At 40.5% G+C, this 25,555-nt stretch overlaps 2 protein-coding genes across 3 annotated transcripts in view; both read right to left on the bottom strand.

Moving 5' to 3' along the window:
• CLCN1 (chloride voltage-gated channel 1) overlaps window positions 1-1,891 on the bottom strand; it is a 57,059-nt gene extending 55,168 nt beyond the window's left edge. Inside the window, exon 1 of the mRNA XM_071433124.1 lies at window positions 1,737-1,891. Coding sequence (XP_071289225.1) covers window positions 1,737-1,787 — 51 coding nt within the window. The 5' untranslated portion in view covers window positions 1,788-1,891. The remainder of the gene's footprint in view (window positions 1-1,736) is intronic.
• Window positions 1,892-6,348: 4,457 nt separating this feature from the next.
• Window positions 6,349-25,158, bottom strand: CASP2 (caspase 2). Of its 2 annotated transcripts, none has more exons than XM_071433112.1 (10): window positions 24,756-25,128; window positions 19,031-19,198; window positions 17,454-17,529; window positions 15,989-16,083; window positions 14,419-14,595; window positions 13,169-13,297; window positions 12,686-12,776; window positions 9,037-9,186; window positions 8,835-8,944; window positions 6,349-8,268 (listed from the first exon to the last, which is right to left on the bottom strand). In XM_071433112.1, the coding sequence occupies exons 1-10, from the start codon at window positions 24,903-24,905 to the stop codon at window positions 8,134-8,136; spliced, it is 1,281 nt and encodes a 426-aa protein (XP_071289213.1). In that variant the 5' UTR covers window positions 24,906-25,128; the 3' UTR covers window positions 6,349-8,133. The 2 variants fall into 2 exon arrangements, 1 of the variants encoding a protein (XP_071289213.1); XR_011680120.1 differs by lacking the exon at window positions 6,349-8,268 and adding an exon at window positions 12,511-12,572 and having other exon boundaries at window positions 24,756-25,158.
• Window positions 25,159-25,555: the final 397 nt, after the last annotated feature.

The raw sequence follows: 25,555 nt of genomic DNA, 5'->3' as shown, positions 1-25,555 counted from the left end.
TACTCTGACTAGTCTAGTTTTACACCAAAAACCTAAAACTGAAAATCTATGATCTATGAGTTTGTTATACCTGCAGAAGAAATAGAGCCATTTTATCCAAGTAGCATACTCACTTCTTCTGCATCTTGTGCTGTTTCATGCTCTCTTCCTTACCACTGCTTTTGTTTGGGTTTGTAGTATTTCCTTACAGTTCAGTAACTCATGCAATCATTACTTGTCTGTTTATAGTGCAAACAATAAAACAGATCATGGCAATCCCTTTATGTCCTATATTAGGCTCAGCCTTGATGCTCTACTGTTGATACGACTCACTTCTGACGTTTCTTTTTTTATATTTGAATGCAGAAAATCAGGCCAAGAAAGATTAAATACATCCTAATCCTTCCACTGTACTGATTGGCTCTTTTGGCAATGTTAATACTTGATATGTGATAAATAGCATTCTTAAAAAACCACTGTTGAGCTGAGGGCGTGTGCTTGTGATGTGCCTACGTGGATCACTGAGAAATTTACCTTCATTGTGTAAGTCTGGATTTGGAAATTAAGATTTCAGTCATAAAGGGCTATATGGTCACACTGAAGATCATACAGTCCTCATTCATCTCTAAGGTACTCTGTCATACACATGAGCAGTATTCAGCAGCAGAATGTTTTTGACTAAAAGCCATTCTCCAGTTCTTCACCTCAGCCTACTGCTCCCAAATATCATCCCTTCCTTCTCCATACCTTCTCCTTACTAAACTAGGTGCTTTAGAAACAAAAACCAGAATGTGTGGCAACACCCTGCATCCAAATACCTATAAAACAAAGCAGTGCAAGACCCTACTCAGATGTGGTCAAGAAATGCCAGAAAGAAACATGTAAAAAAGTCTCTATCTTTCTTTGCAGCAGCTCAAAGAAGATGAGATTTATTTTTTTCCCCAGCCCCAACAGAGTCTTACTTCTCTCTAAACACTGCTACCAAAACTTTGCATGCCCAGGCACAAAGAGGCTACTATTCATTTTTAAAGGCTGGGATTTCATTCATGGTGTTCCTTAGGCAATGTGGATGGTATGATGCTAATTCTCATTTCAGGGACCAAAGCAAGAAGCTTTTTAGGCACAGGACAAACTGCTACCTCCACTTGTCCAGTAAAGCGTGAGGACTCACAGGCATGCAATGAATCACATTTCTCCTAGTTAGCTTTTAAAGTAGCTAAAGCAGAAAGAGGCTCAAGAGCCTGCATCCAAATACCCATAAACAAAGCAGTGCAAGACACCACTGGATGCTCCCAAAGGATGCCATAGAGCAACATGCTCCATGTTCTTACAGCACCTGTAGCCACCACTATGGCAGAATTCTAACTGCTTCTTGCAGGAGCTGTAACAAAGGGCAGGGAATGGCTTCAGTGCCTTATCTGTGGTTGTCTTGATAAGAGAAACCCATTCACAACCAGCAGTTGCATTTCTGTGTAGCTCTGCACTCAGCTCTGACTCATGCCAGCATTTTTTAACCTGCCTGGTGTTGAAAATTTTTCACCTCTGAGGATTAGGAATTCAAGGAGCACATGGGCACATTCTCCCTTGAAGGAAGCCCCTATTGGAGCATGTGCTCAGGCACATGTCTCAGGTAGTTTGTCTAATGCAAACAGGGAAAGATATTTGTAGGCAAAGAAAGTTTTCAGGCCCTTAAGCAGAGGAGGGAAGCCAGCTGTCACATAGGAAACGTTCTGTGCTGCTGCAGGTATCGTACTCACCAGAGTTTCTTGGTATCGGAACGCTTTCGTTGGAGAGGCATCCCCAGTCATATCCCCAGAGACAATGTCCTGTGGAGCAGGGCTTATTCAGGGCAATGTCCTCCTGTCTGCCCTCCCCAGCAAAATCATGGAGTGGAACAGGCACAAGGCTTCAGCTGAAGTCCCTCAGAGCACCCTGAGAGAGAATGTTACTGGTGAGGGAAAGACACAGAGGGAGAGTGTAACCAGAGACTCCCTGCCCCCTCCTGTTCTGTCTGCTTCCCTGCTTTAATCTCTCTCTGCTGTCCTGGCAATGGGACAGCTCAGTAAATTAACAGGAGGTAACGTTTCCTCCTCCTCTCTCAGGCAGTGTCATTCTTCACTCCATTTGGAAAGGGTGGGGAACCACAGAAAGAACTGGTACTGATGGCAGAGAGAGACTAAGGAAGAGAAGGATGGAAATGACAAATTACCAAAATTAGAGACAAGAGAACCATCCTGCAACTTTGAAGAGGATTATTTCCACAACCTCTTTCAGGGACAATTTTGTGAAGTGTCAGCATCTGAGAGAGGAAGTTCTCTAGCAGGCCTTGGAAGACAATTCCTTATATGAATTACTGTTATGCTGTCCTCACATTCAACATAATTTTTCTTCAAGCATACCCATTATTGCTGTTTTTTTTTTTTTCTTCAAGTATACCCATTATTACCTCACCACAAATAAACATTACTCCTTGCAGTTTTCGTACCTTCCTGAACCTTCATCCACTGGCATAGATAACACTCAGGATCTTTTATATCCAGAATCACAGAATGGCTGAGGTTGGAAGGGAGCTCTGGAAGTTATCTGGCCCAATTTCCCCACTCAACCAGGGCCTTCTAGAGCCAGTTGCTCAGGACCATATTCAGATGGCTTTTGAGTATCTCCAAGCAAGGAGACTCTGCAGCCTCTGGGCAACTCCTTCCAGTTCTCAGGCACCCTCATGGTAAAAAAGTGTCAGATGGAGCCTCCTGGGTTTCAGTTTGTGCCTTAACCAAATTTCTACACATAAAACCAATTAAATCTGCTCAACAGCATTGTCAGGAAGAGTTTGTGGGTTGTTGAGTATCCTGGAACATCTGTAGGGGTGCAAAGTAGAGAGGTCTTGCCCCCAGCCCTTTTATGTGTCTGGGCCCTTGCCACAAGAAAAGCAAGAAGGAACTAAGAGTGTAGAAAGGACAAAACCAGGGTGCTGCTGTGGGTTACTGCCTTGAGAAACAGAGCACTGAGCAGCTGTGGCAACAGCTACGTCCTCAGCTGAGTCACAGCTACTGTCTGCTGTACCCTGAGGCAGCAGCAAGCACAGAAGTTTGTGGGGAATGGAGCAGATAATATAGGCCACAGTTCTTTTCACAGACTGGTTTTTTTTCCTATCATCTGATATCTGTAAAGCTTTTCATTGAGGGAAAAAGAAAAATTCTGTATCTAGGAAAGCAGTTACTTAGTGCAGCATCATCACTTCCTAAGCTGTTTCTCCCACTAAATAAAAATGAGTTATGTAAAAGCATGTGAAAGGTGAAAGTGATGCCTTTATTAAGGTTATCCAGTCAGGGAGCTTTCCAATGCAGATGGGAAGCCAGAAATAAAACCACCCAGGACTCAGGGACAATGGGGAGCAGAGATCACGCAAAAGACCAAATGTCTGCAGTCACTGTTTGACAGGCCATTAATAAAGTACATTCACAGCTTTGGAGAGGGCCAGCTTGGAGTTTGTAACTATTACAATGAGGGAAACAAGGAACATAAGGATTTGAACTAGGTCTGTGGAGCTATGCAAAACTTGTTAAGGAAGATGGCTGGGGAGGAATAATGAGGGGAATAGATGGAAAAGGACAGCCTTCATGAAAACCAAGGCTGGTCAGTGTCTGTCCTATCTTCATATTAAATGCTTTCTTAGCTATCTTTCCATGAAATCTCATTATCCCACGTATGTGAGTGCTGTAAGTTTGAGGTGCCAGCAGCTGGTGAGACTGGCATGAGTGAATTTGGCCCAGCAATTACAGTCAGATTGGGGTGCAGACTGGGGACAGGAGCTGAGGCAAGTGTGGCCTCAGCAACAGTAGCTGGAGCAGCCACAGCTCTCTGGACCAACTAAATGAGTGTGTGGCATGCTGCAGCTCAGACCTGTGTGAGGAGACTTGGCACCAGGAACTGGTCACACCAGGGGTGTTGGCACCCTGGTCTTTAAAAACAGGAGTGGAGAAGTGTCTGCTCCAGCCTCTAGGCTGGGACCAGCACATGTCCTGGGTCAGCTGCTAAGGCATGGAGCCCAGGGTTTCTGGGCTGGCCAAGAGGAATAACCAAGCCAGACTTGCAAGAGGCAGTGGCAGTTTATAAAATTCCTTAAGTGTTTATTTCTGTGTGAATCCATTTAGAAAACTTAAGCCTATGCTCAGTGTGACCTTTCCCTCTCATTCTTTAAGTCACTTTACAAGTGACTGAATACCAACAGCTATTAAGTTTGTGTTTTTCTTTACCACCTGAACCTAACAAACCCAAATCCAGATCCAGATCCAAATCCAAATCCAATTATTTTTTCAATGCAGTGTGAACTTTACCTTTGTCAAAACATGGTTTCTATGGCAGGTGTTACTGTTGCTCCTTTTTTTTTTGCAGCTTCAAATAAAAACTTTTAGGAGTGACAAAGGAAAATTAAAATTAAAAACAAAAAACCCACAAAAAAACAGCCTAAACCACAGCAATTCCAGCGACTTTTCTAAGTCAGAGAAATCTGAGTGCGACTCTGAGATCTTTGAAATATGTAGTAAATTACACAGATGTCATCTTCAGAATTTGTGCATGCAGGCAAAACGGTTTGTGCAAAAATACAGTCTGAAGACCAAGTTATACACAGCAGTCCCATAAACAAGTAACAAATGCAGATGAGCAGAAACAAAAGAATATCAAACTTCAACAGAAAAGTATTCTATGAGAAGCGGCAAAATCAGCAATAGCAGACCAAATTGCACTGAGTAGGACATAGCTCTCATTCCTAGTGAAACAGACTCACCAAAGCTGCTGATCCTGTGACAACAGTTGATTGTAACTTCTCTGGAGATTTCCATTTCATTCCCTTCCTTTTAAAGAAACTGTTCTCTGTATGCATATGCTGATGACATAACCTATTACATAACAGTATCTTCTTGCATTTCCTTCTCCTAACTTAATAATTAACTGGTGTGATATAGTGAAGAATTCTCATACCCTGAGGGGTAAGAACAAATTATATAAGACAGGTGAAATCCACGTCAGGAGTCTCACTTGGCATAAATTTTATATGATGTATTAGAGATGTTTAGCCAACCCTTTTGATGTTTTGGAAGCATACGCTCTCTTTCAATACCATTCTGCACATCCTAATTTTTAAGGGGACTAATGACTATTTGTACAAAATCAAATCCTTTGACTATCTATCAGTAATCACAGATAGGGAAACAAAACCAGTTCAGAATTAAAATTGTATTAACTGAATTGTGCTTTTAATAAATGTGATTCTCATGCAGCTCAAGATTTTTAGGATACATTGGGTTCACTGTTTTCACTCCCCATCTCAAATAAAACCCTCAACATTATTCTTCTGGTTTCCAGACAAAATGTGAACCTGATAACATTGCCATGCTATCCCAGCTATTAAAAGTAATTCCTTAAACTATGCTAGTAGTTCCAAACTTACCAATGAAAATGCAAACATCTTGTTTACTTCATCTTCTGGCCTGCTAGAATCACTTTCTGCACAGGTAGATGTTGGTCATTCCAGTTCTAATATCATACTAGATTTTCTGTATCAGAATTCTGTATTTTTAATAAACCAATGTACTCTTTCACCAAAAAGAGATCACAGAAGACAGGAAACAACTCTTCAAGGTGTCATAGATGAAACAGGGTAAATGGCAACCTCGAGTGGATCTAAAGGCTGGGGATTATTTTTAGAACTTATAAGAACAGAGCTTCTACCTTCTTATTTCACACTAATTGACTTTCTCACAGGTGCATTACTTTGATCTCAGCTTCCCCGCCCAGCAGTGAGATCATGGCTTGTTTGTGAAGGGGCAAGAGAAAATTCTGTGTACAGCTGCTACAAGCCTTGGGCTTTATGCATCAAGCCTCTAAGCATTCTCTGGGATTCCTTTCCATGCAGCTCTCTGATCCCCTGGACCTTCCTCCACTTCCAGAATTTCTCTGACTCCTAGTATCTTCACTTTCTTTTCAGCCTCTTCCTCCAAGGCTCCTTTTTTCCAGGAACTCTTCATTTTGACACCAACTTTTCCTTCAAAAAGACCAACCCCAAATTTTCCCAAGGTGAGTATTTTATCAGCTGAAGCACAACAAGAGCCTCCTACTTGGTGGTTCTGCCTCATCTCTCCTTATTAATGTATCAGTCTTTGTTTGGCCAGGGAGTTACCAAAATTCACAAGCAGCTCATAGTGGTTGCAGCTGTAACTGCAGCTGTGTAGTGGTTGTAGCAAGCTTCTGCCTGAGAGTTCAAAACCCCCTCTGGGATGTTCTATCTCAAGAAATGACACAAAATTCTGTTTATGTAGAACCTCCATTTCTGCAGGGGTCTAATTCTCCAAATGGAAGACACCGCGCAGATTAATCAAACAAAAATTCTTTATTTTGACACCTCAAGGCAGTAAAATACAAGTGTACAAAAAGATATATAAAAGTGGCAGTGATAATGCAACTTGATGCAATCCTACAGAAACTTAATCCATCAGAATGGACTGCTTCATCAATAAAGCTATCTGTAAAATATTGCACCACTTTGTAGAGGGAGCACTCAGGAAGACAGTGTTTATACTCCAGGGAGGTACACGAGCCCCTAAACTGGTGTATTAGACTTCAGAGTAAGGCACCAATTGGCAAGTATGATTCTTGTTCTGTTCATCACATTGTGTGTAGGATAAATGCAAGATACACACTAATGCTGCACCCTTGCGAGCTGGAGGAAACACAGCCTTCATTTACCAGGCAGAATAATAAAAAGAGCACATGCCTAGTTTTCCAGCCTCCCTCCATTTACCTTTGTGCTTCCCATTCATAATTCTATCCTGAAAAATATATCTTAAAAGCCATACTTACATTAAAAAAAGCCAGGAACTATGACAACTTAGCGCTACAAAATGGAGAGACTGAGACTGAAGTGAGCCACCTGTAGTCCACATGTAATCCAGTATCTCAGGATTTAGCTCTACCACAAAAAGAGAACAATGCCCATCTCCCACATCACATCAAGTGGGAGTAACTGCAGTTGGACACAGCAAGACACAAATTACAGCATGAAGAGACTGTAGAAGAAATTTCCAAAAGAGGTGCTAGTTTATGCTTTTAAATGATCATGGATTAAGAAAGAAAACTCACAGAACAGGATAATAATATAAAACTCTTCCCTCTCATTTAAAAGGGAAAAAAACTGCAGTGATAAATAATCCAAGCAACATGCTCAGACTGTAAAGAGCTGCCTTGAATATTTTTGTTAATTAAAAAGACAAAAGATCCTCCTGTACAAGGCTGTAGAGCTTCAGGGCTTTAGTTGTACAGTGCAATTTATAAACTCCTGAGAAGCTGGTGGAGTGAATGTCTGTTGTGACATGTAAGTACTATGGTAAACAAATTCCTCAAAAGGAATATTCCATGCAGTTGTTCACTCTTGGGACTAAGGGAAGTTAATCTAGAATTTCTAGATTCAAAACTATTTCTGGGGCATTTTATGCAGGCATATTTTTCTGAGTCTCTACATGTTTTGCTGATAATCTGGGATATCTTCGAGTTCTCTTGATATCTTGGCTATAGAAGGAACGTAAAAAAATAGACTTGTAAGTGATCAAAATGGAAAGTGTTGAGTACTGAGAACAATAACCTTCCATTTTAGGGAGGAGGAAGATTCTCCTTCATAAAAAGCCCTTTTCTAATGTGCAGAGCAGTCGACTGTCCTGGATGAATAACCATGCAGAAAGTACTTAAAATTGTTGAAGTACAAGCATAAGATAAGTAGCATCTTTTGACTGATTTTCCTTTCAGAAAGGCTTAACTTAAAAACTGTACTTGTAGTCCATTTCCATTTTCACATTCACTTTGTTTACAAATGTCTCCTTATGTCTCCTTCCAAAGGATGTTCCCACTTCTTTCCAGTTCCAGTGCTGATCTTCTTTCCATCACTTTCTATACATACACACCCAATTGGGATATTAGAATTTTAAACCCTGGACTGAGTCAGGGTCAAGAAGAGCTGCCAGTTTATTTTAAAAAAGGACATAAAGAATTAGACTGGCACTCCTTGCTTGTACATCTGATGTCACAGCTCATAAGAGTGAAAACAGATATCCACAGTTGAAGTTCAGCTTTGGCAGTATCTCTCTTCAAACAGAGCTGGCAAGGTTATTTTCCTGGTAGATAGCCAGGAAACAGGTAAAGGTCCCGACAGAGCGTGCTACAATATTCCGACATTTCCTTGCAGCGGTGGAATTCCGTGCCTGGGGCATAACCTTCTCGTTGCTTGATTTGCCTATTCACCTAGGTGTGAGAGTAAAAAAATTCAAGTGACTAGAAGGATTTAAAAGACACATTCTGCACTCCCAGATTTTTCTGTTTAATGCATTAAGTAGTCCCCTAATTGTAAGAAGGATAAAGAACTAGGGTGCAGTTCCACAGCAGCTCAAGTTGCTGTGGCTACATTGGTTTTTTTTCACTCCCTCTTCCTCCACTTTCTCAAACTTTACTTTATATGATATTGCTGATTTTGCAGCTGTTTTGTGCATGTTCAGGGAATGAACTCACCTAAAAAAAAATATTTCTATAGAAGAAAACTGATTCTTGCAAGCAATATGAACTCTACTCGCAAGTTCGCCATGCGACCACACTAATGAAACAGAAGGAGTCAAAGAAACAGCATCATTACTTAGTTAAGCTCCTATGGAGCTGTATATAAATAAGTAAATAAGAATGAGGGAAAAATTGTAATTTTGCTACAAACAAGGCAAGAATAAGTGCTTTAATAGTACTAGATTAATCCTAGCATTCTGAAGCAATGGAAGGCCCTTCAAAAACCAGGTAGGAGTGGGAGAGTAAATGCCCTTCACCTTCACCAGCATGTCAGCCACATGGGTGTGTCGGGAGTCCTCTGCAAACACCGAGGTGAGAGCCTCCACGTACCAGGAGCCGCGCTTGGTGTTCCGCATGGCCGCCGTGCCTGGCGAGAGAGCGCCTACCATGAAGACTTCTGGGGAACACAGACATATGAAACCTCCTTATGCCCAAGCAATTAGGGGCCCAAACAATTACCTTTGAGACAAGCATATCCACAGATCATATCCGAGCACGTGGGCAGCCGCAGCTTCAGGCTTTCTTCCTTGTTCGCGTCACTTTCCTCACAGCCTGGAGAATCTGACCATCCTTTGCCATCTCTTTGATCCACTCCCCGGTCCAACTCATCTGTGGTGGCAATAAACGAGGAGAGGGAGAAAGGGAGAAGAAATTATCCTGAATTACTGGATGTAGCTTTCCTGTACTTAGTTTTGTAGTCAGCAATGCCACAATTACTGTCAAGCAGAAAGCCTCAAGTTAATGCAAAAACTTTCTCAGCTGTTCTAAATTCATCTGAAAGTTCTTCTGCACAAACTAATGCAGAGACCAAAAACTGCTGCACCTGCTTAACCTGACATGGTCTGCATGCTGATTTCTGCTCCCGCCTCTTCCTGCACAGATCATGAGATTACCATGAAAGCAGGGAAGTTTCTGGTAGTTCTCCACTATTCATGGAAGGATTTGATGCCACCCATGAAGATTTTATTTTCCACTCATACCTACCTTGGAAATATCCAAAAATGTCTAGTGCACTTTGCAATGCTAACTGTCTATTTACTGCAGAACTCAAACAAGAGCTGTAATTTTGGTTGCTAAGATCTACACCCAGGACATGTAGAAAACCTAGACAAAGTATTTCACCTAGTTCTAAAACCTGATTACAATACTGCTTGTTACAATTAAAAGCATAAACTGCAGCAGAAAAATGCAAAATAATCTGAACCCAAATGTGAGAGAGACCTACAGTCCGTGGAGATTAGTTTAAAACCTGGAGAGCATTTAATGTTCTTTCCAGGATTCATTAGTGTGTATTACACAAGTGTAGATATTCTCAATTGGTTTTCTGCATGATGCAGAGCTTCCATTATAACCTCAACTAATGGCTTAGTGGCGGTAACTTTGATAGTCCAGCTGTGTTGCAAGAAAATTAAAATTACATTTCACAGATTTTCCATACAATTTTGCCTTTTTGTTTCCTTTTGTTCTAAGATGAGAATCTAATATTCTTACTTCCTAACAGCAGAATCAGAGTCTAGTGTTACGAGGCTTAAGTGTCCACTTCAGAGGCTTTCCTCCTAATAGGTTTCTCAATTTTTATTGCTAGCTTATGCCTAAATAATACATTTGGATTTCTAACCCTTTAAGAGGCAGTGGCACAGGTGGCATCTCGTAATTATGCTCAGAAAGTGGTCAGTTCATAAGTCAGCAACATTGTTCTTTTCCTCTAGAAAGAAAACAGCAGTGGGAGGGGTGTGATTGTATGAAACAGCCTAGAATTAAAATCTCCATAGCTCAGAATTTCATAATTTCATAATTAAGTTCCTTTCTCATCTCTTAGGGTAGCAATGCATATTTTTTCATTTTTAACCACATTTTTTTCATGACTTCATCACCTTCTCAAAATCCTTCCAGTTCTCTGTCTTTTTAAAAATTTAGTGTACTGTTCACAGTGCATTTTATTTCAGAACACTCAGGTAATTTTACTGTCAAACTCTATTATTCACACTGTCATCACTCCATTATGAATAAAATCAAAACTTTCTTGATTAAAGCTTCAGAATTACAAATCTTCCTCATGCATATCTTCAAACACCACTCCTATCAACTTAACTAAAATGTGTAAAGCACTAACCCTTTGCGTACTTAACCTCTAATTTATAGAACCACTGCCAGAGATTGTCTGTTTAAATTATACTGAAGCTCCCAGACAGCTGTTCTGCCAATTAATTTAAGTAACTGCTAACTATCCAGCTTTTAGTATAATTTTTCACTCTTTTGAATGGACTACATCAAATGCAGATTCTAAGCAACTTCAAAATTTCGTTTTATGCCACACTGAAACTCTTCCCATTGTTTTCTATTGCCAGTGGTTTTTGATCCATGACTGCAGGTGGACTACTTAACTTCTTTAGTAGACTCTTGCCAAAAGCTCACTGGGAATTAGGACTGTACCAATATTTCTTTATCTACATTTTAAAAATGTGCCACTAATAGAAGACAGAGCAGGCCTACAATGTAAGGTTAGAGAGGAAGAATAACTTAGGTATTTCTCACCTTGTTTCAACTAGTTCCAGCTAAGTTGCATGGCACAGATAGTATTGTCAACTTTGAAATAGTAGTCAATCTATTTATACAATCCTTTTAATGCTGTCTAAAGGGTACACATTTTTGTTGACAATTCAATTACTTTGTAACTGGCTTTCCCCTCCAGCTATTAATCAAGGTTTAAAAGAGGTTAGACAAGGCAGGGTTTTGTCTTCTTTGCCGTTTTTTAATTAAATTGAGATTTTCCTTCCAGTTTTTCAAGTATCTTAATCCTTTGTCTATTGCAATATCCTAGTTCTAAAGCGTTGTGCACAGCAAGCTTTACCATTGTTCCTTAACAGCAATTTTTTTGGGAATACAAAGGCCAAGCAAGATTTGTTAGTCTTAACAGACTCCTTATGGTAACATTACAGTCAAATAAACATAATTACCTAATGAGGTCAGCTGAAAATTATGGCTAATTACACTTATTTCCACCCTGAGTATGCACATTCACATTTGTTCAAGAGTATCTAAATGTTCATTCACACAAGGAAAGCAATCAGATTCAATTCATATTGTAAACATGCATGTTACAATATTCCCAAATGATTAAAAGGATCGAGTATTTCTGATCACTGAAATACTTCATGTAGACTTTGGGTTTTTCCCTGCATTGGGATTAAAGAAGAGTAGAGACTAGAGGACAAACTGTAAAGCTTGCTAAAAATGAGAAAGAAGGGAGACAACTGTGAGAAACAAGGGAACAGCAGGGGGAAAAGCATACACATGAGGAAAACTCCTCTGTCACAATGGCAAAGAAGAAACTATAAGACAGAGCTTCATTTTGGAATAGCTGCAATTTCACAGGGTCCAAACACTTGTGGAAAAAATTTGGTCATTAGCAGATCCGAAAGGTAGCAAGTTACAGATGTGTTTGTTTAGTTACAAAAGGGAGGAAAAGGAATGACAGAATTAAAAAAAAAAGATACACAAAGCACAGAAGAAGAACAAGTCTATAAGAATCATGAAAAGAGTTCTGTACAGCAGCATGTAAGAATTCAACAGCAGCATGTGGAAAAGGGTGCAAGGAAAGGTCATCTGAGGCTGAAAACAGGCTAAGGTAAAGGAAAAAGACAAGACCCTAAAAATAATTGGAACCAACTCTGACAGCTCAAGAGACCACCACAAGAGACACAACACATCAAGGATCTAGAGAAAGACAGCACCTCAGCAAGACTCCAGTGCTAGTGGACTGCTCCATGCTGTGCTGCTATTTGTGCATCATGTGCCCCACTCCCCCTCCTGCAGGCACAGCACGAGGAAGCCTCGGGGTATGAGTGGGATATGACAGAGCTTTATGTCACTAAGGTGCTCTGGGGTCTGCAAGGCAATGCACACACCTCATGCACAGCTAAAGACACTTACAGAGCAACAGATGCAGTGGCAGCAGCAGGGCAGAGGGAGGTGAATATGGGTCCCACTTACACCTGAGAGAAGCAAAGAGGAAAGTTGACAGCAAGTTGAATGTGAGGGTGTGCATGTGTGCAAAATGAGCCTTAATGGCATGCCAAGTGATGGCTTTCAGTGTTTGGGCACTCACCTCCCCGGCATGCCTGAATAAAGAACATTTTGGGCTTATTCTGGAGATTTGGGCAGTTTGCATTATCAAAGAGCCGGAAAGCCTCCTGCAACTGAGAGAAGAAAGAGAGGAAATTTCTTCACTGTAGCCTTCTGTAAGCCAAACCCAGTCTCAACCTTGCTTCCCTGTCTTTTGCTTATTACCTCACCAGTCTTGGTAATCCTCTCCTTTATCTGCAAACTCAGTGTGTGACAAACACATCCCGTTCCCCACCCTCTCCCCAGGTTCATGAACTCTACCTAGTATTCATACAGAGATAAATTCTCCTACTTGCCATTTTTCATTTTCTAGACCTGCCCCTGTCCTTTTTTCCCTCCAGCCCTTATTTTTTCTGTTTTAAAATATGTGAATCCTCAATCTTTTTTTTTTCTTTTTTTTTTTTCTTTTTTAACATTGTTACTTTCCTGGAGATAACCTACAAGAGATCAGGACTCAGCAACATACCTGTAGTAGTTTGCCATCACTGCCATAAACCCCACCCTCCACACCATGGGAAAGCAGAGCTATAATGCAGGAATCCACATCTCGATGATCTCGCAGCTTGGAGAATCTCTCCAATGCATTCTGCATCTCCTAGGACAGGAAAAAAAAATCCAATGTTTTCCAAACTTCCATAGGGAAAGTGAATCAATTTTCTGGGAAGAACACAAATGGCTTTTCTTGTAACAAAGAAAAACCCCTCACCCCTCAAATTTACATGAAAAAGACATGTACTATTAAAAAAAAAAAGCAAAATATTCTTCTTTTATGCAATATTCAGTCCTAAATATAACAGTGTAAAGCAGGAATCACTTAGGCCAACAGAGGAAACCAAGTGATATTTTGCAGAGTGATATTTTACAAGTGATATTTTACACTGACACTGGAATCTGGCTGGGATGTTGGAGCAGCTTAACAGATACATTCTCTGGGACTTAAGGCATTCAGACACTAGTGGTCAATTCAAAATTTAAACTGGAAAACTTAAGGAACTGACAACATGACAGATGCAAATATGTTCTATTAATGTTGCAAAAGCTCTGTTCTTGAATAAAACACTCTTTAACAGGTCCTGTATCACTTGAATTCATAGGGATTTAAAAGGACTAAGATCAAATGATGCTGGAGAAGACAGCAATTGCATTCCTAGGGAGAGTGGCTTGATTAAGTTAGCCATGGAACACAACCAATTTTCCTAAGTGAAGCAGATACATGTTTTTAGTGAAGACTGAAAGAGTGGAACTGAGCTGCACAGAGAGACTGATGAATGGGATGCCAATTGACTTCACCAGTGAAAGGCCATGAAAACATCACAACTGCAAAGACTACATCAAATATTTGCAAAGTTTAAGTTTTAGGAGAGAACACTGGAAAAGTCTATCTATAGTAAATTGGAGACTTCATTAATTTGTGTTTTTAACACACATGCCAGGAATGGTCTCAAAAGTCTTCCCCCTTGCAGTAGGGTCAGACTAGAATAATACCTCTTGTAGTTCTTTGTGATACTACTATCCACTGGAAGAGCTCAGCCTTCCAAGCTTTCTCATGTGGATCAGTATGAGGGCAGATATAATTATGTTCAGCCCCATTTTCTGTTCTTAAGTGATAATTCGTATCTTCAAAGCTCAGCTACGTACCAGAGGGAATCTCTTGAGACAGCTATGACACAAACTCTCAGGCACACCAGTTGTGAAGTACTGGGATCACCCCCTTACCTGTGCAGTTTGATCATGAAGAACAGTGACTCGATAGCCGAGATGCCTGAAGAGCACCTGCAGGGAAGCGCAGTCCACGTCTCCCCCGGCGCGATATTCCAGGTCCTTCTCGCTGCTGAAGCGGACATTGCTGAGGATCAGCGCTAAGCCTCGCGGCTCTGATGTCAGCTTGTATGCCTGCAAGGAAGATTAAAAATGGGTAAATTTAGACTACCCAAGGAAATAATGGTGTGTTAGAATAGAACAGCAATCATTCCACACTAACTTGATATGCCTGTGCTTGCCAGCCTCCACAACTGACAATGCTACAATACTATTATTAATAAGTTAGACTGACTTGCCTTATTCCTCATTTCAAAAGAAACGCAACTTATCCATTTCAAACTGTGAATTAGATATTGGTAACTTTCTCCCCTTTCCTCACCCCAGCAGGGCCTCATATATTTTTGTGTCACCCCCAACAAAGGACAACACTATGCAAAATTTAGCTAACATTTCTTAATTGCTGTTGGGATCAGAGATGTAAAATACCAATCAGTGTCATTGCAACAGCAAGGGACTGCCAGTCACTGATCTTCAAAATTGTGCAACTGGCAAAAGAGGTTAACAGGAAAAAAACTAATTTAAGAGGGGTGCCTTCAAGACAGAGAAGTTCCCTCTCTGTCCCTACCATTCCAACAACAACAAATCAATAGTAATTCACTTACTAACACTCCTCCAAATTGGAAGTAAAATTTAATACCAAATGAGAATATCAAATAAGGTGTATGCAGGCACAGATGTAAAAGGAGCCTAGTCAAGCTCACACTGGCACTGCTTATTAATCAAGTCACCCCCACAGACAGCTCCAAAAAACCCAAACCCAACCCAAACAAAAACCAACACACAAACAAAACCTCTGTTTCATTACACATAGAGCCTCTGACATTGTATAACCCTAAGGAAGTGTTTATCCCACAACACAAAGTAATTTTTCCTTAAGCCCATCCCACCAATCTATTTACAGACAGAATTAACAAAAAGGAATTAGATTACATATATAACTTCAAATACTGCAGCAGAAGATTAGAAATTCAAATTGTTCTACCCACAGGTAGAATTCTAGCACATAATCCTGATCTGGTTCTTAAGCCTAAGGATTCTATTGGGTACAGCTGACAATTAAAACAGCCAACTTACTAGCTGAAAACACAGTTCTACTATCTTACAGTCATTTAGAGGGTTTGTCAACTTAGAGAAAATGAGGACACAGAAAAATAAACTTGAGGCAATAATACTGACAGCTCACAGAGAGCAATAGTACAGAAGTCATTCCACCAAGCTCTTCATGAGCAAAAAAAACAAAGGCAGAGATTTGTTTAGAGTTACAGAACTTTTTGGGATCTCTTGACACTTGTAAATGAGAACCACATCAAATGGAGCACGACTGGTAACACCTTTCATTTACACAAATAGCACAACTCTGATCTGCATCCCAGTGAAGCATTTCAACTCAATTTTAAGTGGCACATGTTCAGCTGATAGATCCAAACATCTCACATCTTAAAGACTTTCTCTGCCAACAACTTACCAAGTGCTGATGATTGTGATAAAATTCAGGAGTGCAATACTTCACTGGAGGAATTGAGGGACCATCTCCATTATCCAAGGAATGCTCTACTGGTTCTGTGCAAAGCCAAATATATTAATAAAAATTTAAAATTTCAGACACAAAACCTCTGTATTAAGGTAGTAACTTGCAAATCCTGAACTATATTCATTTATGCACATTTCACACCTCCAAAAATTTTGTTTGATCAGGGCCTACTGACACAAAATGAAACACAGAAGAGAAAACAAAGTACTGTAACAGTATACTTGTTTTATTTATTTTAACTGACAGCTTTTATTTTTGCCTGTATGTGGGTTAGCCTTATCTAACGCCTGGACTACAGAGTATGAAAACAGAATTCTCATCTAATTTAAGATCTTTGTGCTTTCTGCTGTTTTGCACAGTATGTTCTTACTTTCAGAGTTTGGCTGACGAAATGTTGCTAGAAAATTTCAAACAGAATAGTTCTTTCCTGTCATAAAAGGCCTCCCATGCTGAACACATGCATAAGTGATCAAACGAGACAATTTTAACTTTCATAAAGTGCAAATCCCTTTTCTTTTTTTAATCTGCCTCTGAACACTTTCCTCTGGATAACAGCAGATGAGGGGAATGATAATCAGCTATTTGCCATTTGCAGACAAACACTCACTCCTCTGTACTGAAGAAACTGAGCTAATGACATTCACGAGCTCTTCTGAAATCCTCTTTCAGCCTTTTGAGGCATGGCTCTCCTGGTTGGAGGAACATATGCTCTAAAAAAATCAAAACAACCCAACCTAAAACCCTTGCACATAAATAAAAAAAGTTTCCAAAAATTAGACACTTGTTCTTTAACACCAGAGAGAGCTCCTAGTAACCAGCATAAGGGTAAACCTGTGGTTAGGGAAAAAGTACTCCAGGCATTACCAGAAGCAACATAAAAACTAGCAAGGAGATTCATTCCAACCAATGTTTGCTAGACCAGACCCCTGGCCTAGGCTGGAAAAGCATGTGAAGGAGAAGCTGATTTCCTGCACTTGACGGAAGCTAAAGAAAAGCAAGTTGGACCCAGATAACACATAAAAGGCCTTAAACTAATGTTTTAAGAAGGAAGTCTTGGTTAAGAAATACTGCCTGAAGTCAGTATCTTATCAGAGCACTAGCTCAATGAAATTCTATTACAAATCTTAAAGAAAATCTTTGCAAAAACTAGAATTTTACTGACATGTACTGTTTTAAGCAAAAAAGTGTCCCATAAGAATAAATAAAGCTAACAAGAAACACTTATTGGTTTCTCTTCCCATATGCTATAAAGCACCCTCTTTGATCATAACATAGTTTACTATCAAGTTTGCATTCCTGGGATGAGCAAAGTGGTGGCAAGCTTATTTCTACAATCAAATTAAGACAGTATTAAGAAATTGGCAGGAGCCAACCAGGTAGCAAATCATGTGCAACTCACCAAGCCAACGGGGTCTCTTTGAATTACAGGACTCACTGGTAGGGTACGGAAGATCTGACTCATGACAGTGTTCAAGCTACAAGACATCAATAAATCCATAAAAAAGAGTAGCATAAAATAGCTTTTTCTTTTTTTTCTCTACAGTACAAAGATGAAGGTATCATGGAAGAAAGGATACATGCATTTATATACACACAAAAATGACTGAATTATAATATTCTGGTCACTTCCAAAAGAAACATCATGACAGGACAGCAGTAGCACTTTCTCTCAATGCAAGACTCCTCCCCTTCTTTGATCATCTGCACTTCTACCCAAATCCTCAGTTTAGAATCTTTACACTGGGGTCATCTTAGTTTTCTCGGTTTTAACAAGAACTTGAATTGTCTGGTGATTCCTCTATTTTTGTTTGCTGTCAAGATTTGATTGTTTGTATAGTAAAGAAAACTGCAAAACAAAAAATTAAAAGGGTAGTCTAATAAATTTTACATTTTAATAAGGAAACACTTGTTCAGAAGTATTTGCTGTCCCTTCCTTTGTATAAAATATGTTTACTGAGAGTTTCCATCCTTGCCAATGCACTAAGAACATGGAATCTTTCCCAAACTCTTCCTTTAGTACAACACTAAGTACACAAAGTGAAAAGGTGAAAAAAATAACAGAAGAAAGAAATACAAGTATTTGTTTCCTTAAGAGTCTACTCAGACAATCACTGAAAACTAAACCAAAAAAGTTCAGAGAAAAAAATACTTCCCTTTCAATTTTTGGATTACTGATTACACATCCATTAAGAACTTGTTGGTAAGAACAGTGCAGGAGCCTCATGCATTTCAACAAAAAGAAGTGTAAGGTCCTGTGCCTGGGGCACCAATATATCCTGGGGGCCACCCAGCTGGGAAGCAGCTTGGCAGAAAAGGACTTGGGTGCTGCCAAGCCAAAGAGGAGCCAGCAGTGCACCCTTGGCACAAAGGCAGCTGGTACCCTGGGCTGCATCAGGAGGAGTGATGCCAGCAGAAGAGATGAAGGGAGGTGATCCCTTATCCCCCTCAAGGGGAACTTATCAATGTGTATGAATACCTGAAAGGAGGGCACAAAGAGGACAGAGCCAGGTTCTTTCCAGTGGTGCCCAGTGACAGACCCAGAGGCCATGGGCACAAACTGAAACACAGGAGACTCCCTCTTAAACATCAGGAAATGCTTTTTTATTGGGAGGTGCCTGAGCACTGGAGGAGGTTGCCCAGAGAGGCTGCAGTCTCCATCCTCGCAGATATTCAGAAACTGCCTGGATGTGACTCTGGAAGCCTACTGAAGGTAATACTTGAGCAGGGAAGTTGCAAGAGATGACTTCCAGAGGCCCTTTCCAACCTCCACCATCTTGTGATTCTTTATGAAAATTCTCTTCTTCCCAAGTTTCTTCCTCTCTGCTTTTGCTAGGTCTACTACAAATTTCAACTTACAACCAAACCATTCTATCCTTTGTAAACAATTGAGTTTTTCCCATTTGATAAAGCTCCTTTTGTGCCCAAACCCAATCTGAAATGCAAGCCATCCACCCTATTTTTTAAAAACTGCTGTACCCTTGCAATCTCATGGCTCAGGTTGGACATTGTCTTCAGGATCATTGCCTCCAGATGCTGCTGCTGGGTTTCTCTCAGAGCTTCACAGAAGGCTGAGAAGGCATTAGGGCCTCTCTTGGGCAGCAAATTGAGGAATTCCACGTTTCGGTCAAAGCTCCCAGACTTGGCCTGAACTCAGAGGGAAAAAAAAATCAAAATCCATACTCAAGTAACACCAGACATAATTAACTTGCAATGAATTATCAGAACAACTCTTTTTTTTTTTATTTCAGAAAAACATTTCACCACTATGCTTAGCTGTGCTAGAACCACTATTACACTCTTCCTAGTTGATTTCATTCACACTCCTCTGTTCCAATTTCCTCAAGAGTATATGACAACACAACAAGCCAGCAATTCATACATGACCACACACACTAATACACCATATTATCTCTAAAATTTTACTTCCAGTTACTGCTGGAATAGTATTGACTTCTCCTCACTGAATACACAAAGTCAAAAACATGCTCCCACTACTATCCAATAGTTTATGGTCTCACACAGATAGTCAACTCTTCCAGAAAACATTAAGTAAAACACTTACTATATGCAGTCAGTTCCAGAATGGCATTTCCTATGTACAGACGAATACTTAGACCAATGAAGCAATATACACTAGTATATGTGAAAAAGTTAACATCAAAAAATGAAGCAGTGCCAAGAAGTTCTAATTGTTAGAATACTAACAGGTATTTCCCAACAAAATGTGTAATTTATACAACAATACGCTTCCCTGTGAAATCTAAACCACACCAAAAATCACGTACCAAAATACTAGATATCAGAAATAAATTTTATTTATTTGGAATTAATCCTATATTGTTTTAATTATCACTTAGATCCAAGATCTCTCCTTTTGGTGGGTGATTGGGAATAGCTGATGAGTTACACATAATTAAAGCTTAACAATACAGCAATCACAGGAAAAAAAAAAAAAAAAGAAGCCTTGAGGTAAATGTGGAAATCTTCTGTTACAAAAGATATCACATCATCTGGTTTCATTCATAATTATCAAGCTCAGTGTCAAACATAGTCTGGTTTTTGCCCTAACACATCATTTGGGAGGATATTGCAAAATCTTGTTGATCCAATGTTTATGAATCTATTTAGAATTTCAGACCTATATTCATTCATGACTAAGAGCATTTATTTTTATCAACTGTTTCCTGACTTCAGTGTTCTGTCCATTCCCTTATTTATCAAACTCCTTTCTATAAATTGGTCTTGATTTGCTACAGGAAACAAACCTTCTTCCATAAATGGCCTCTTTCCCTTAGCAGTGTATGTACCTTTGCCTATTCCCACAAGATCCTGAATTTCAGAGTACTATTGACTAGAATTGCCAATAATAATGTCTTACTTGTGCCTTCCCAGAAGTATGAAGGCTCCTTTCTCCTGCTAACACTGCTCCATTAGTCGTTGAAAATAACCACCTCCATATATTTGTATCTTGCTGTAAGCTCACTGAACTTTATTGAAACTAGTAAAGTAGGTTGAGACTTGTTTTTTATGTATCTAATGAATTTTTCTTCCTTTCTGCAGCTGTTTTGGGACAAGCTAAAGGTCATTCATCTTTTTCACAGTCTGTGACTCTAAGCCATAAATGATAGTTAAAATACAAGCTGACCTCAAAAACCAGAACATTAGTTTTACTGAAAAGTTGAAGAATTTCCAGAATGTTCATATTCTGCACTTTGTATGCACAGCAGTCAGCTTTCAGCAGTCTTCTTCCTTAATGCTTCCTTAAACACTTAAAGGGCTGTGCTTCCTGATATGACTTCATCTTCAATATCACATTTAGGTTATGCTAAATAATGTTCAGCAAACATTTGGAGGTTAATAAGACACTTCTTTCATTTTATTTCCCAATACATCCCTAATTTATTTCTTTCCCCTCACAGATGGGTTTGATAATCTACATAACAGAAACTAATTGTAAATAAATTCTGAAGTCCTGTCAAAATTCAATATTAGTCTTATTATACTCCTGTAGAATCCATAGAAAAAGCATATAAAATTGATAAATAATAAATATCCTAATCAAATTTATGTCACTTGTCAAAACCTATGATCCCTTCATTACTGTCTACTGATCAACAGAGTATTTAAATCTTTTTATATAAAAAACATCTCAGTCTTTGGTTACAGTACAGAGTACTCAACTTGTTTAAAAAGCAAGAAAGCTCTTGCTACTATATCTGCAATTTTAAAAGTCCATCTCAGAGCTCTGGAAGAACATCTGATGCTCCAACAAGCATTTATACAAGTAGATGTTGGAGCTTGCCTTAAAAACAGCTGTTTCCACTGTCCCACTTCACTGCCAGAATAATTTTTCCCCTGTGTTTGAAACCCCCCTCTTCTGGGTTTTCACCTAGATAATCATAACATCATTTTCACAACAAAGCAAACACAATTTTTTTCTTTACACTTTATTGAAAATGTATACTGTGGAAAAAACTTCACACGGTTTAGTATCTTTCTGAATGACCCAATTTAAATTCAATACTGTCAGATCCTACTATCTCCCCACATTTCAGACATCAAAGGAAGCAGCTTCTATTTGCTGATTCTTCTCCAACCAATGCTGTACACCTATAAACTCTCTACTTACTCTTCATATTCCTTGTGAGCTCCTCATCCAGTTCAACCACCTTTGCCTTCAGTGGCTCGTTCTGGAACACACTCCCCCTCCCATCTTTTTCTTACTTGGGGTAAAGTTTCACTGGTTTGACACCTCATACTTGGAAAAAAATGTCATGGTTCATCTCCCTGAGCTCCTTGATTTACTTCACTTTCCTTAGATTACAGAAATTTATTTAAATGCTCTATTTTCAGAATTTTCTGTTTCCAGAAAATTTTCCATTTTCTTCTTTTGTTTAGCTTAAATCAAGCCAACAGGACCAGTGTAACTGTTGTCTTTTTAAGAAAAGATTATTTAGAACATAACTATTTATCATAACTATTTATCCAGATCTTGATTTCCTGACTTATTGAGGGTGCAGGACGATATATATAGAACCAGCCAGTTATAATATCCAGGAGAATCTATTCTCTTTCATCAGACAAGGGCATTTGGCTCCTCCTGTTTCCATTAAGGTACCTGGCAATCAGCATCACAATACATTTACAATAACAGGCTACTTAACAGCACTTCTAAGACCTGTGCTCACATTTGCCAGAGACAGGAAGAATATTAAAAATTCACAGACCTACTACAGGAAGATCAAAGGTAAGACAAAGTGTTTTCCACTCCAGTGATTCTTTTGGTTTTTTAATGCACTTTATTCTTTCTCCATAGCACTGTTATGTCTAGGAGTATTCAGTAAACATTCCCTTCATTTTTATCCTTCTAGTACAATGCATATTCTGCAGATCCAGCTTTCCTTCTACCTCTGCCATATTTCTATTTTTGTTGCAATTTCCAGATCAATGCCCTGCAACAGTAGTTCAAGTCACTCTGCTCTCTTGCTCAGGGTGCTACTGCTATTTATATGCATTTAAGCACTTAGTTAGGTGTGCTTATTGTATTAGGCATAATATTTCCACCAATATTTCCACTCTTAGGAAATAGATAGTATTGTATATTATATATACAATACTATCTATTTCCTAAGAGTGGAAATACCATAGATTGTATTAGGCATAGTATTTCCACCAAGCTATTACTCTTTACCTGACTTATCCATCATAACACCTTTCTCCTTACTGATAATCCACTACTAAGTATTGTTGCATTCCCTTTTACTCAATTACATCTGGAAGGGAAGATTCCTTTAGGCTTCTTCTCTTCTGTCTCAGTTTAATACTTTTAACCTACAACAGCACCTTGCCAAAAAGAGTACTTTCTCTGCCATTACCTTACGTTTGAGAGGATTTTTTTTCCCCTTTTCTTCTCTGCTCCCACTTGGGCGACCAAAGTGCAGGCCACCAAAAGCCCACCCCTACTCACCATTCACACTTGAGCAATGTTGTTGCTTAAGCCCTGTGGGCTGCTAAGCATCAGACACTCAGTTACCTCCTCCCCAGGTGGAATGGTGGGGAGAATCCAAAGAATAAAAGTGAGAAAAGTCCAGATAAAGATGGTTTAGTAGGTTAAGCAAAAGCCACATGCACAAAGCAAAACAAAGAATTCACCCACTAATTCTTGTTGGCAGGCAGGAGTTCAGCCATTCCAAGGACAGCAGGACTCCATCACTCACAATGGTGACTTAGACTCACAGAATATTCTGAGTGGGAAGGGACCCACAAGCACCATTGAGTGCAACTTCTAAGTGAATGGCCTGTACAGGGATTAAACCCAAGATCGTGGCATCATTAGCACCATTTTCTGTAACTCAGAATTTCCCCTTCCTTCTTCATCCCCTACCTTTACAGGCTGACCACGACACCAAAGGGAGTGGGATATCCCTTGGGTCAGCTGTCTCGGATGTGGCCCCTCCCAGTTTCCTGTGCACCTCCAGCACTGCTGGTGGGGTGGGGTGGGGTGAGAAGAAAAGGCCTTGGCTCTGGGTCAGCACTGCTCAATAACTAAAACACCTCGAAATCAACAACACTGTTTCCAGCACAAATCCCAAACACAGCCCCATAGCAGCTACTATGAAGAAATTAGCTACTCCAGCCCAAACCTGGAGAAGTCTTTGATTCACTCTCTGGCTTGCACTGTTTCATGGTATCTTTGTTCTCTTCCACTAGGGATTGGAGCTATTTCAGGTGAGACTGCCTGGAGCTCCCACAATTCAGCATTGATATCCTTGACAGGCCCCATGAGGCATCTAATATTATCTTTGACACTGCGTCAAAGTACGCAAAGTGATTCACATTATCTTTGATGATGACTCAAAATTACTCAGGAAGTTATCTTTTCACTGCTATCAAAACCTTATCAGTCTCAGGTTTACATTTTCTACACTCATACCCAGAAAATAGTTCATAATCCTATTTTTCAGCATCCATTCTTTAGTATGGGATGATGAACTTTGCTAGGGGACTAAAAACCCCCTCAGATTCCTTACTTGAGCCCTGGCACGCACTTGTTGTGCATGTTCAACCTCTTCCTTTCCAGCCTGCTCTCTCTGAAGAGCTGCAGCTCATCCTGCACAGTGTTCTGTGCATTACCATCCCTCTGGCCGGAATCCCAAGCTATTTCCAATGACTTCTCCCCACAGCACTCACTACACAGGGTAAGTAACACAAGCCTACAAACAAGCAGCATTTGTTAATTTGACAGTGAGCCTTGAGCCTTGCAATGCAATTCACGCAATTTACAAAAACATACAGGAAGCACCAATTCTTTATGTGGAAGGTGCCACAACAAACCGGTATATAACGTATTCATTTACTTATTTTCACAGTATTATTTTGGAAATACATATTATTCCCGCTTCTATACGTGGAAGGAAAAAGATAAGCACAAAACTACAATAAAGGACTGGAAGCTACCATCCGATGCACTAAGTGCAGCCTGCTACAACTGCACACCAGAATGCAGGGAAATCTCAAGAGGAAATGCACTTTGCCTTTCTACAAAAGCACCTTACAGCTCTCCTGCACGCTGCAGGTCCTCGGAGTGCAATCCCACTGCACGGTGCAGGTAACAGGTGAGCTTTTCCATGCTGCCGCTGCACGGAGCGACACCGAGCTCAGCCAGACACAAAGCTCACGGCGCAGGCGACAACCAGCGTACCTGTATCATCTCCACCATCTCCGTGGTGATGATGTCTTTCTCCACCATGTGCTCCACCAGCACATTCAACACCAGCTGCTTGGCCAGCATCACCCGGTTCTTCTTGAGCGCTTCCTGGTGGCATCGCTGCATGCCGCACGCCGCCAGCATCCTGGGAGGAGCGGGGACACCAGGGCCGAGCGCCGCGGCAAGGAGTCGCCTGTGCCCCCTCTCGACTTTTGGCTCGGGAGGAACCGGCGGGACCCCGCGGGCCGCAGCCTGACGACGGGCGGGCGGAAAGGAGCAGCGCGCGCCCGCCTTTCTCCCGGCGGCCCCCGCGATTCAAACGGCGGGACGCGCTTCCCGCCCTCACGTGACCGCCGCTGGAGCGGGAGCGCCTTCCCGCCTCTTCCTGCGCCGGCTGGCGCGCGGCCCCTCAGGCGCGCGGAGCCGCGGAATTGCCGGGAGTGCTGCAGGGTGCAGTGGCTTTCCTGGGAAGTGCACCGGCTCTGGGTAATTTTTTATTTTTTATTTTTAACCTGTTTTAGTTTCTCTGCCTCTGCTGAGATGGGTTTCTGCGGCAATCAGCTGCAGGCAGAAATGATAACCTGCTGTAGTTAACAGGGAGGGAGGAATGGTGCAGAGAAATACGGAGGGAAATACAAAGGGGAAATCAAGCGACCATCCTAGCGAAAGCAATTTCACAGCTCTCATTACAGAATCACAGAATGAATTGGAAAAATCAGTTGGAAAAGACCTCTGAGATCACCAAGTCCAACCTTTGACTGAACAGCACCTTGGCAACTCGACCATAGCACTGA

The sequence above is a fragment of the Agelaius tricolor genome, unplaced genomic scaffold (genome assembly GCF_023055355.1).
Source record: "Agelaius tricolor isolate 1412-34295 unplaced genomic scaffold, bAgeTri1.0.p SCAF_9, whole genome shotgun sequence".
Taxonomy (NCBI): Eukaryota; Metazoa; Chordata; class Aves; order Passeriformes; family Icteridae; genus Agelaius; species Agelaius tricolor.
This window is presented reverse-complemented; position numbering and strand designations above follow the sequence as displayed.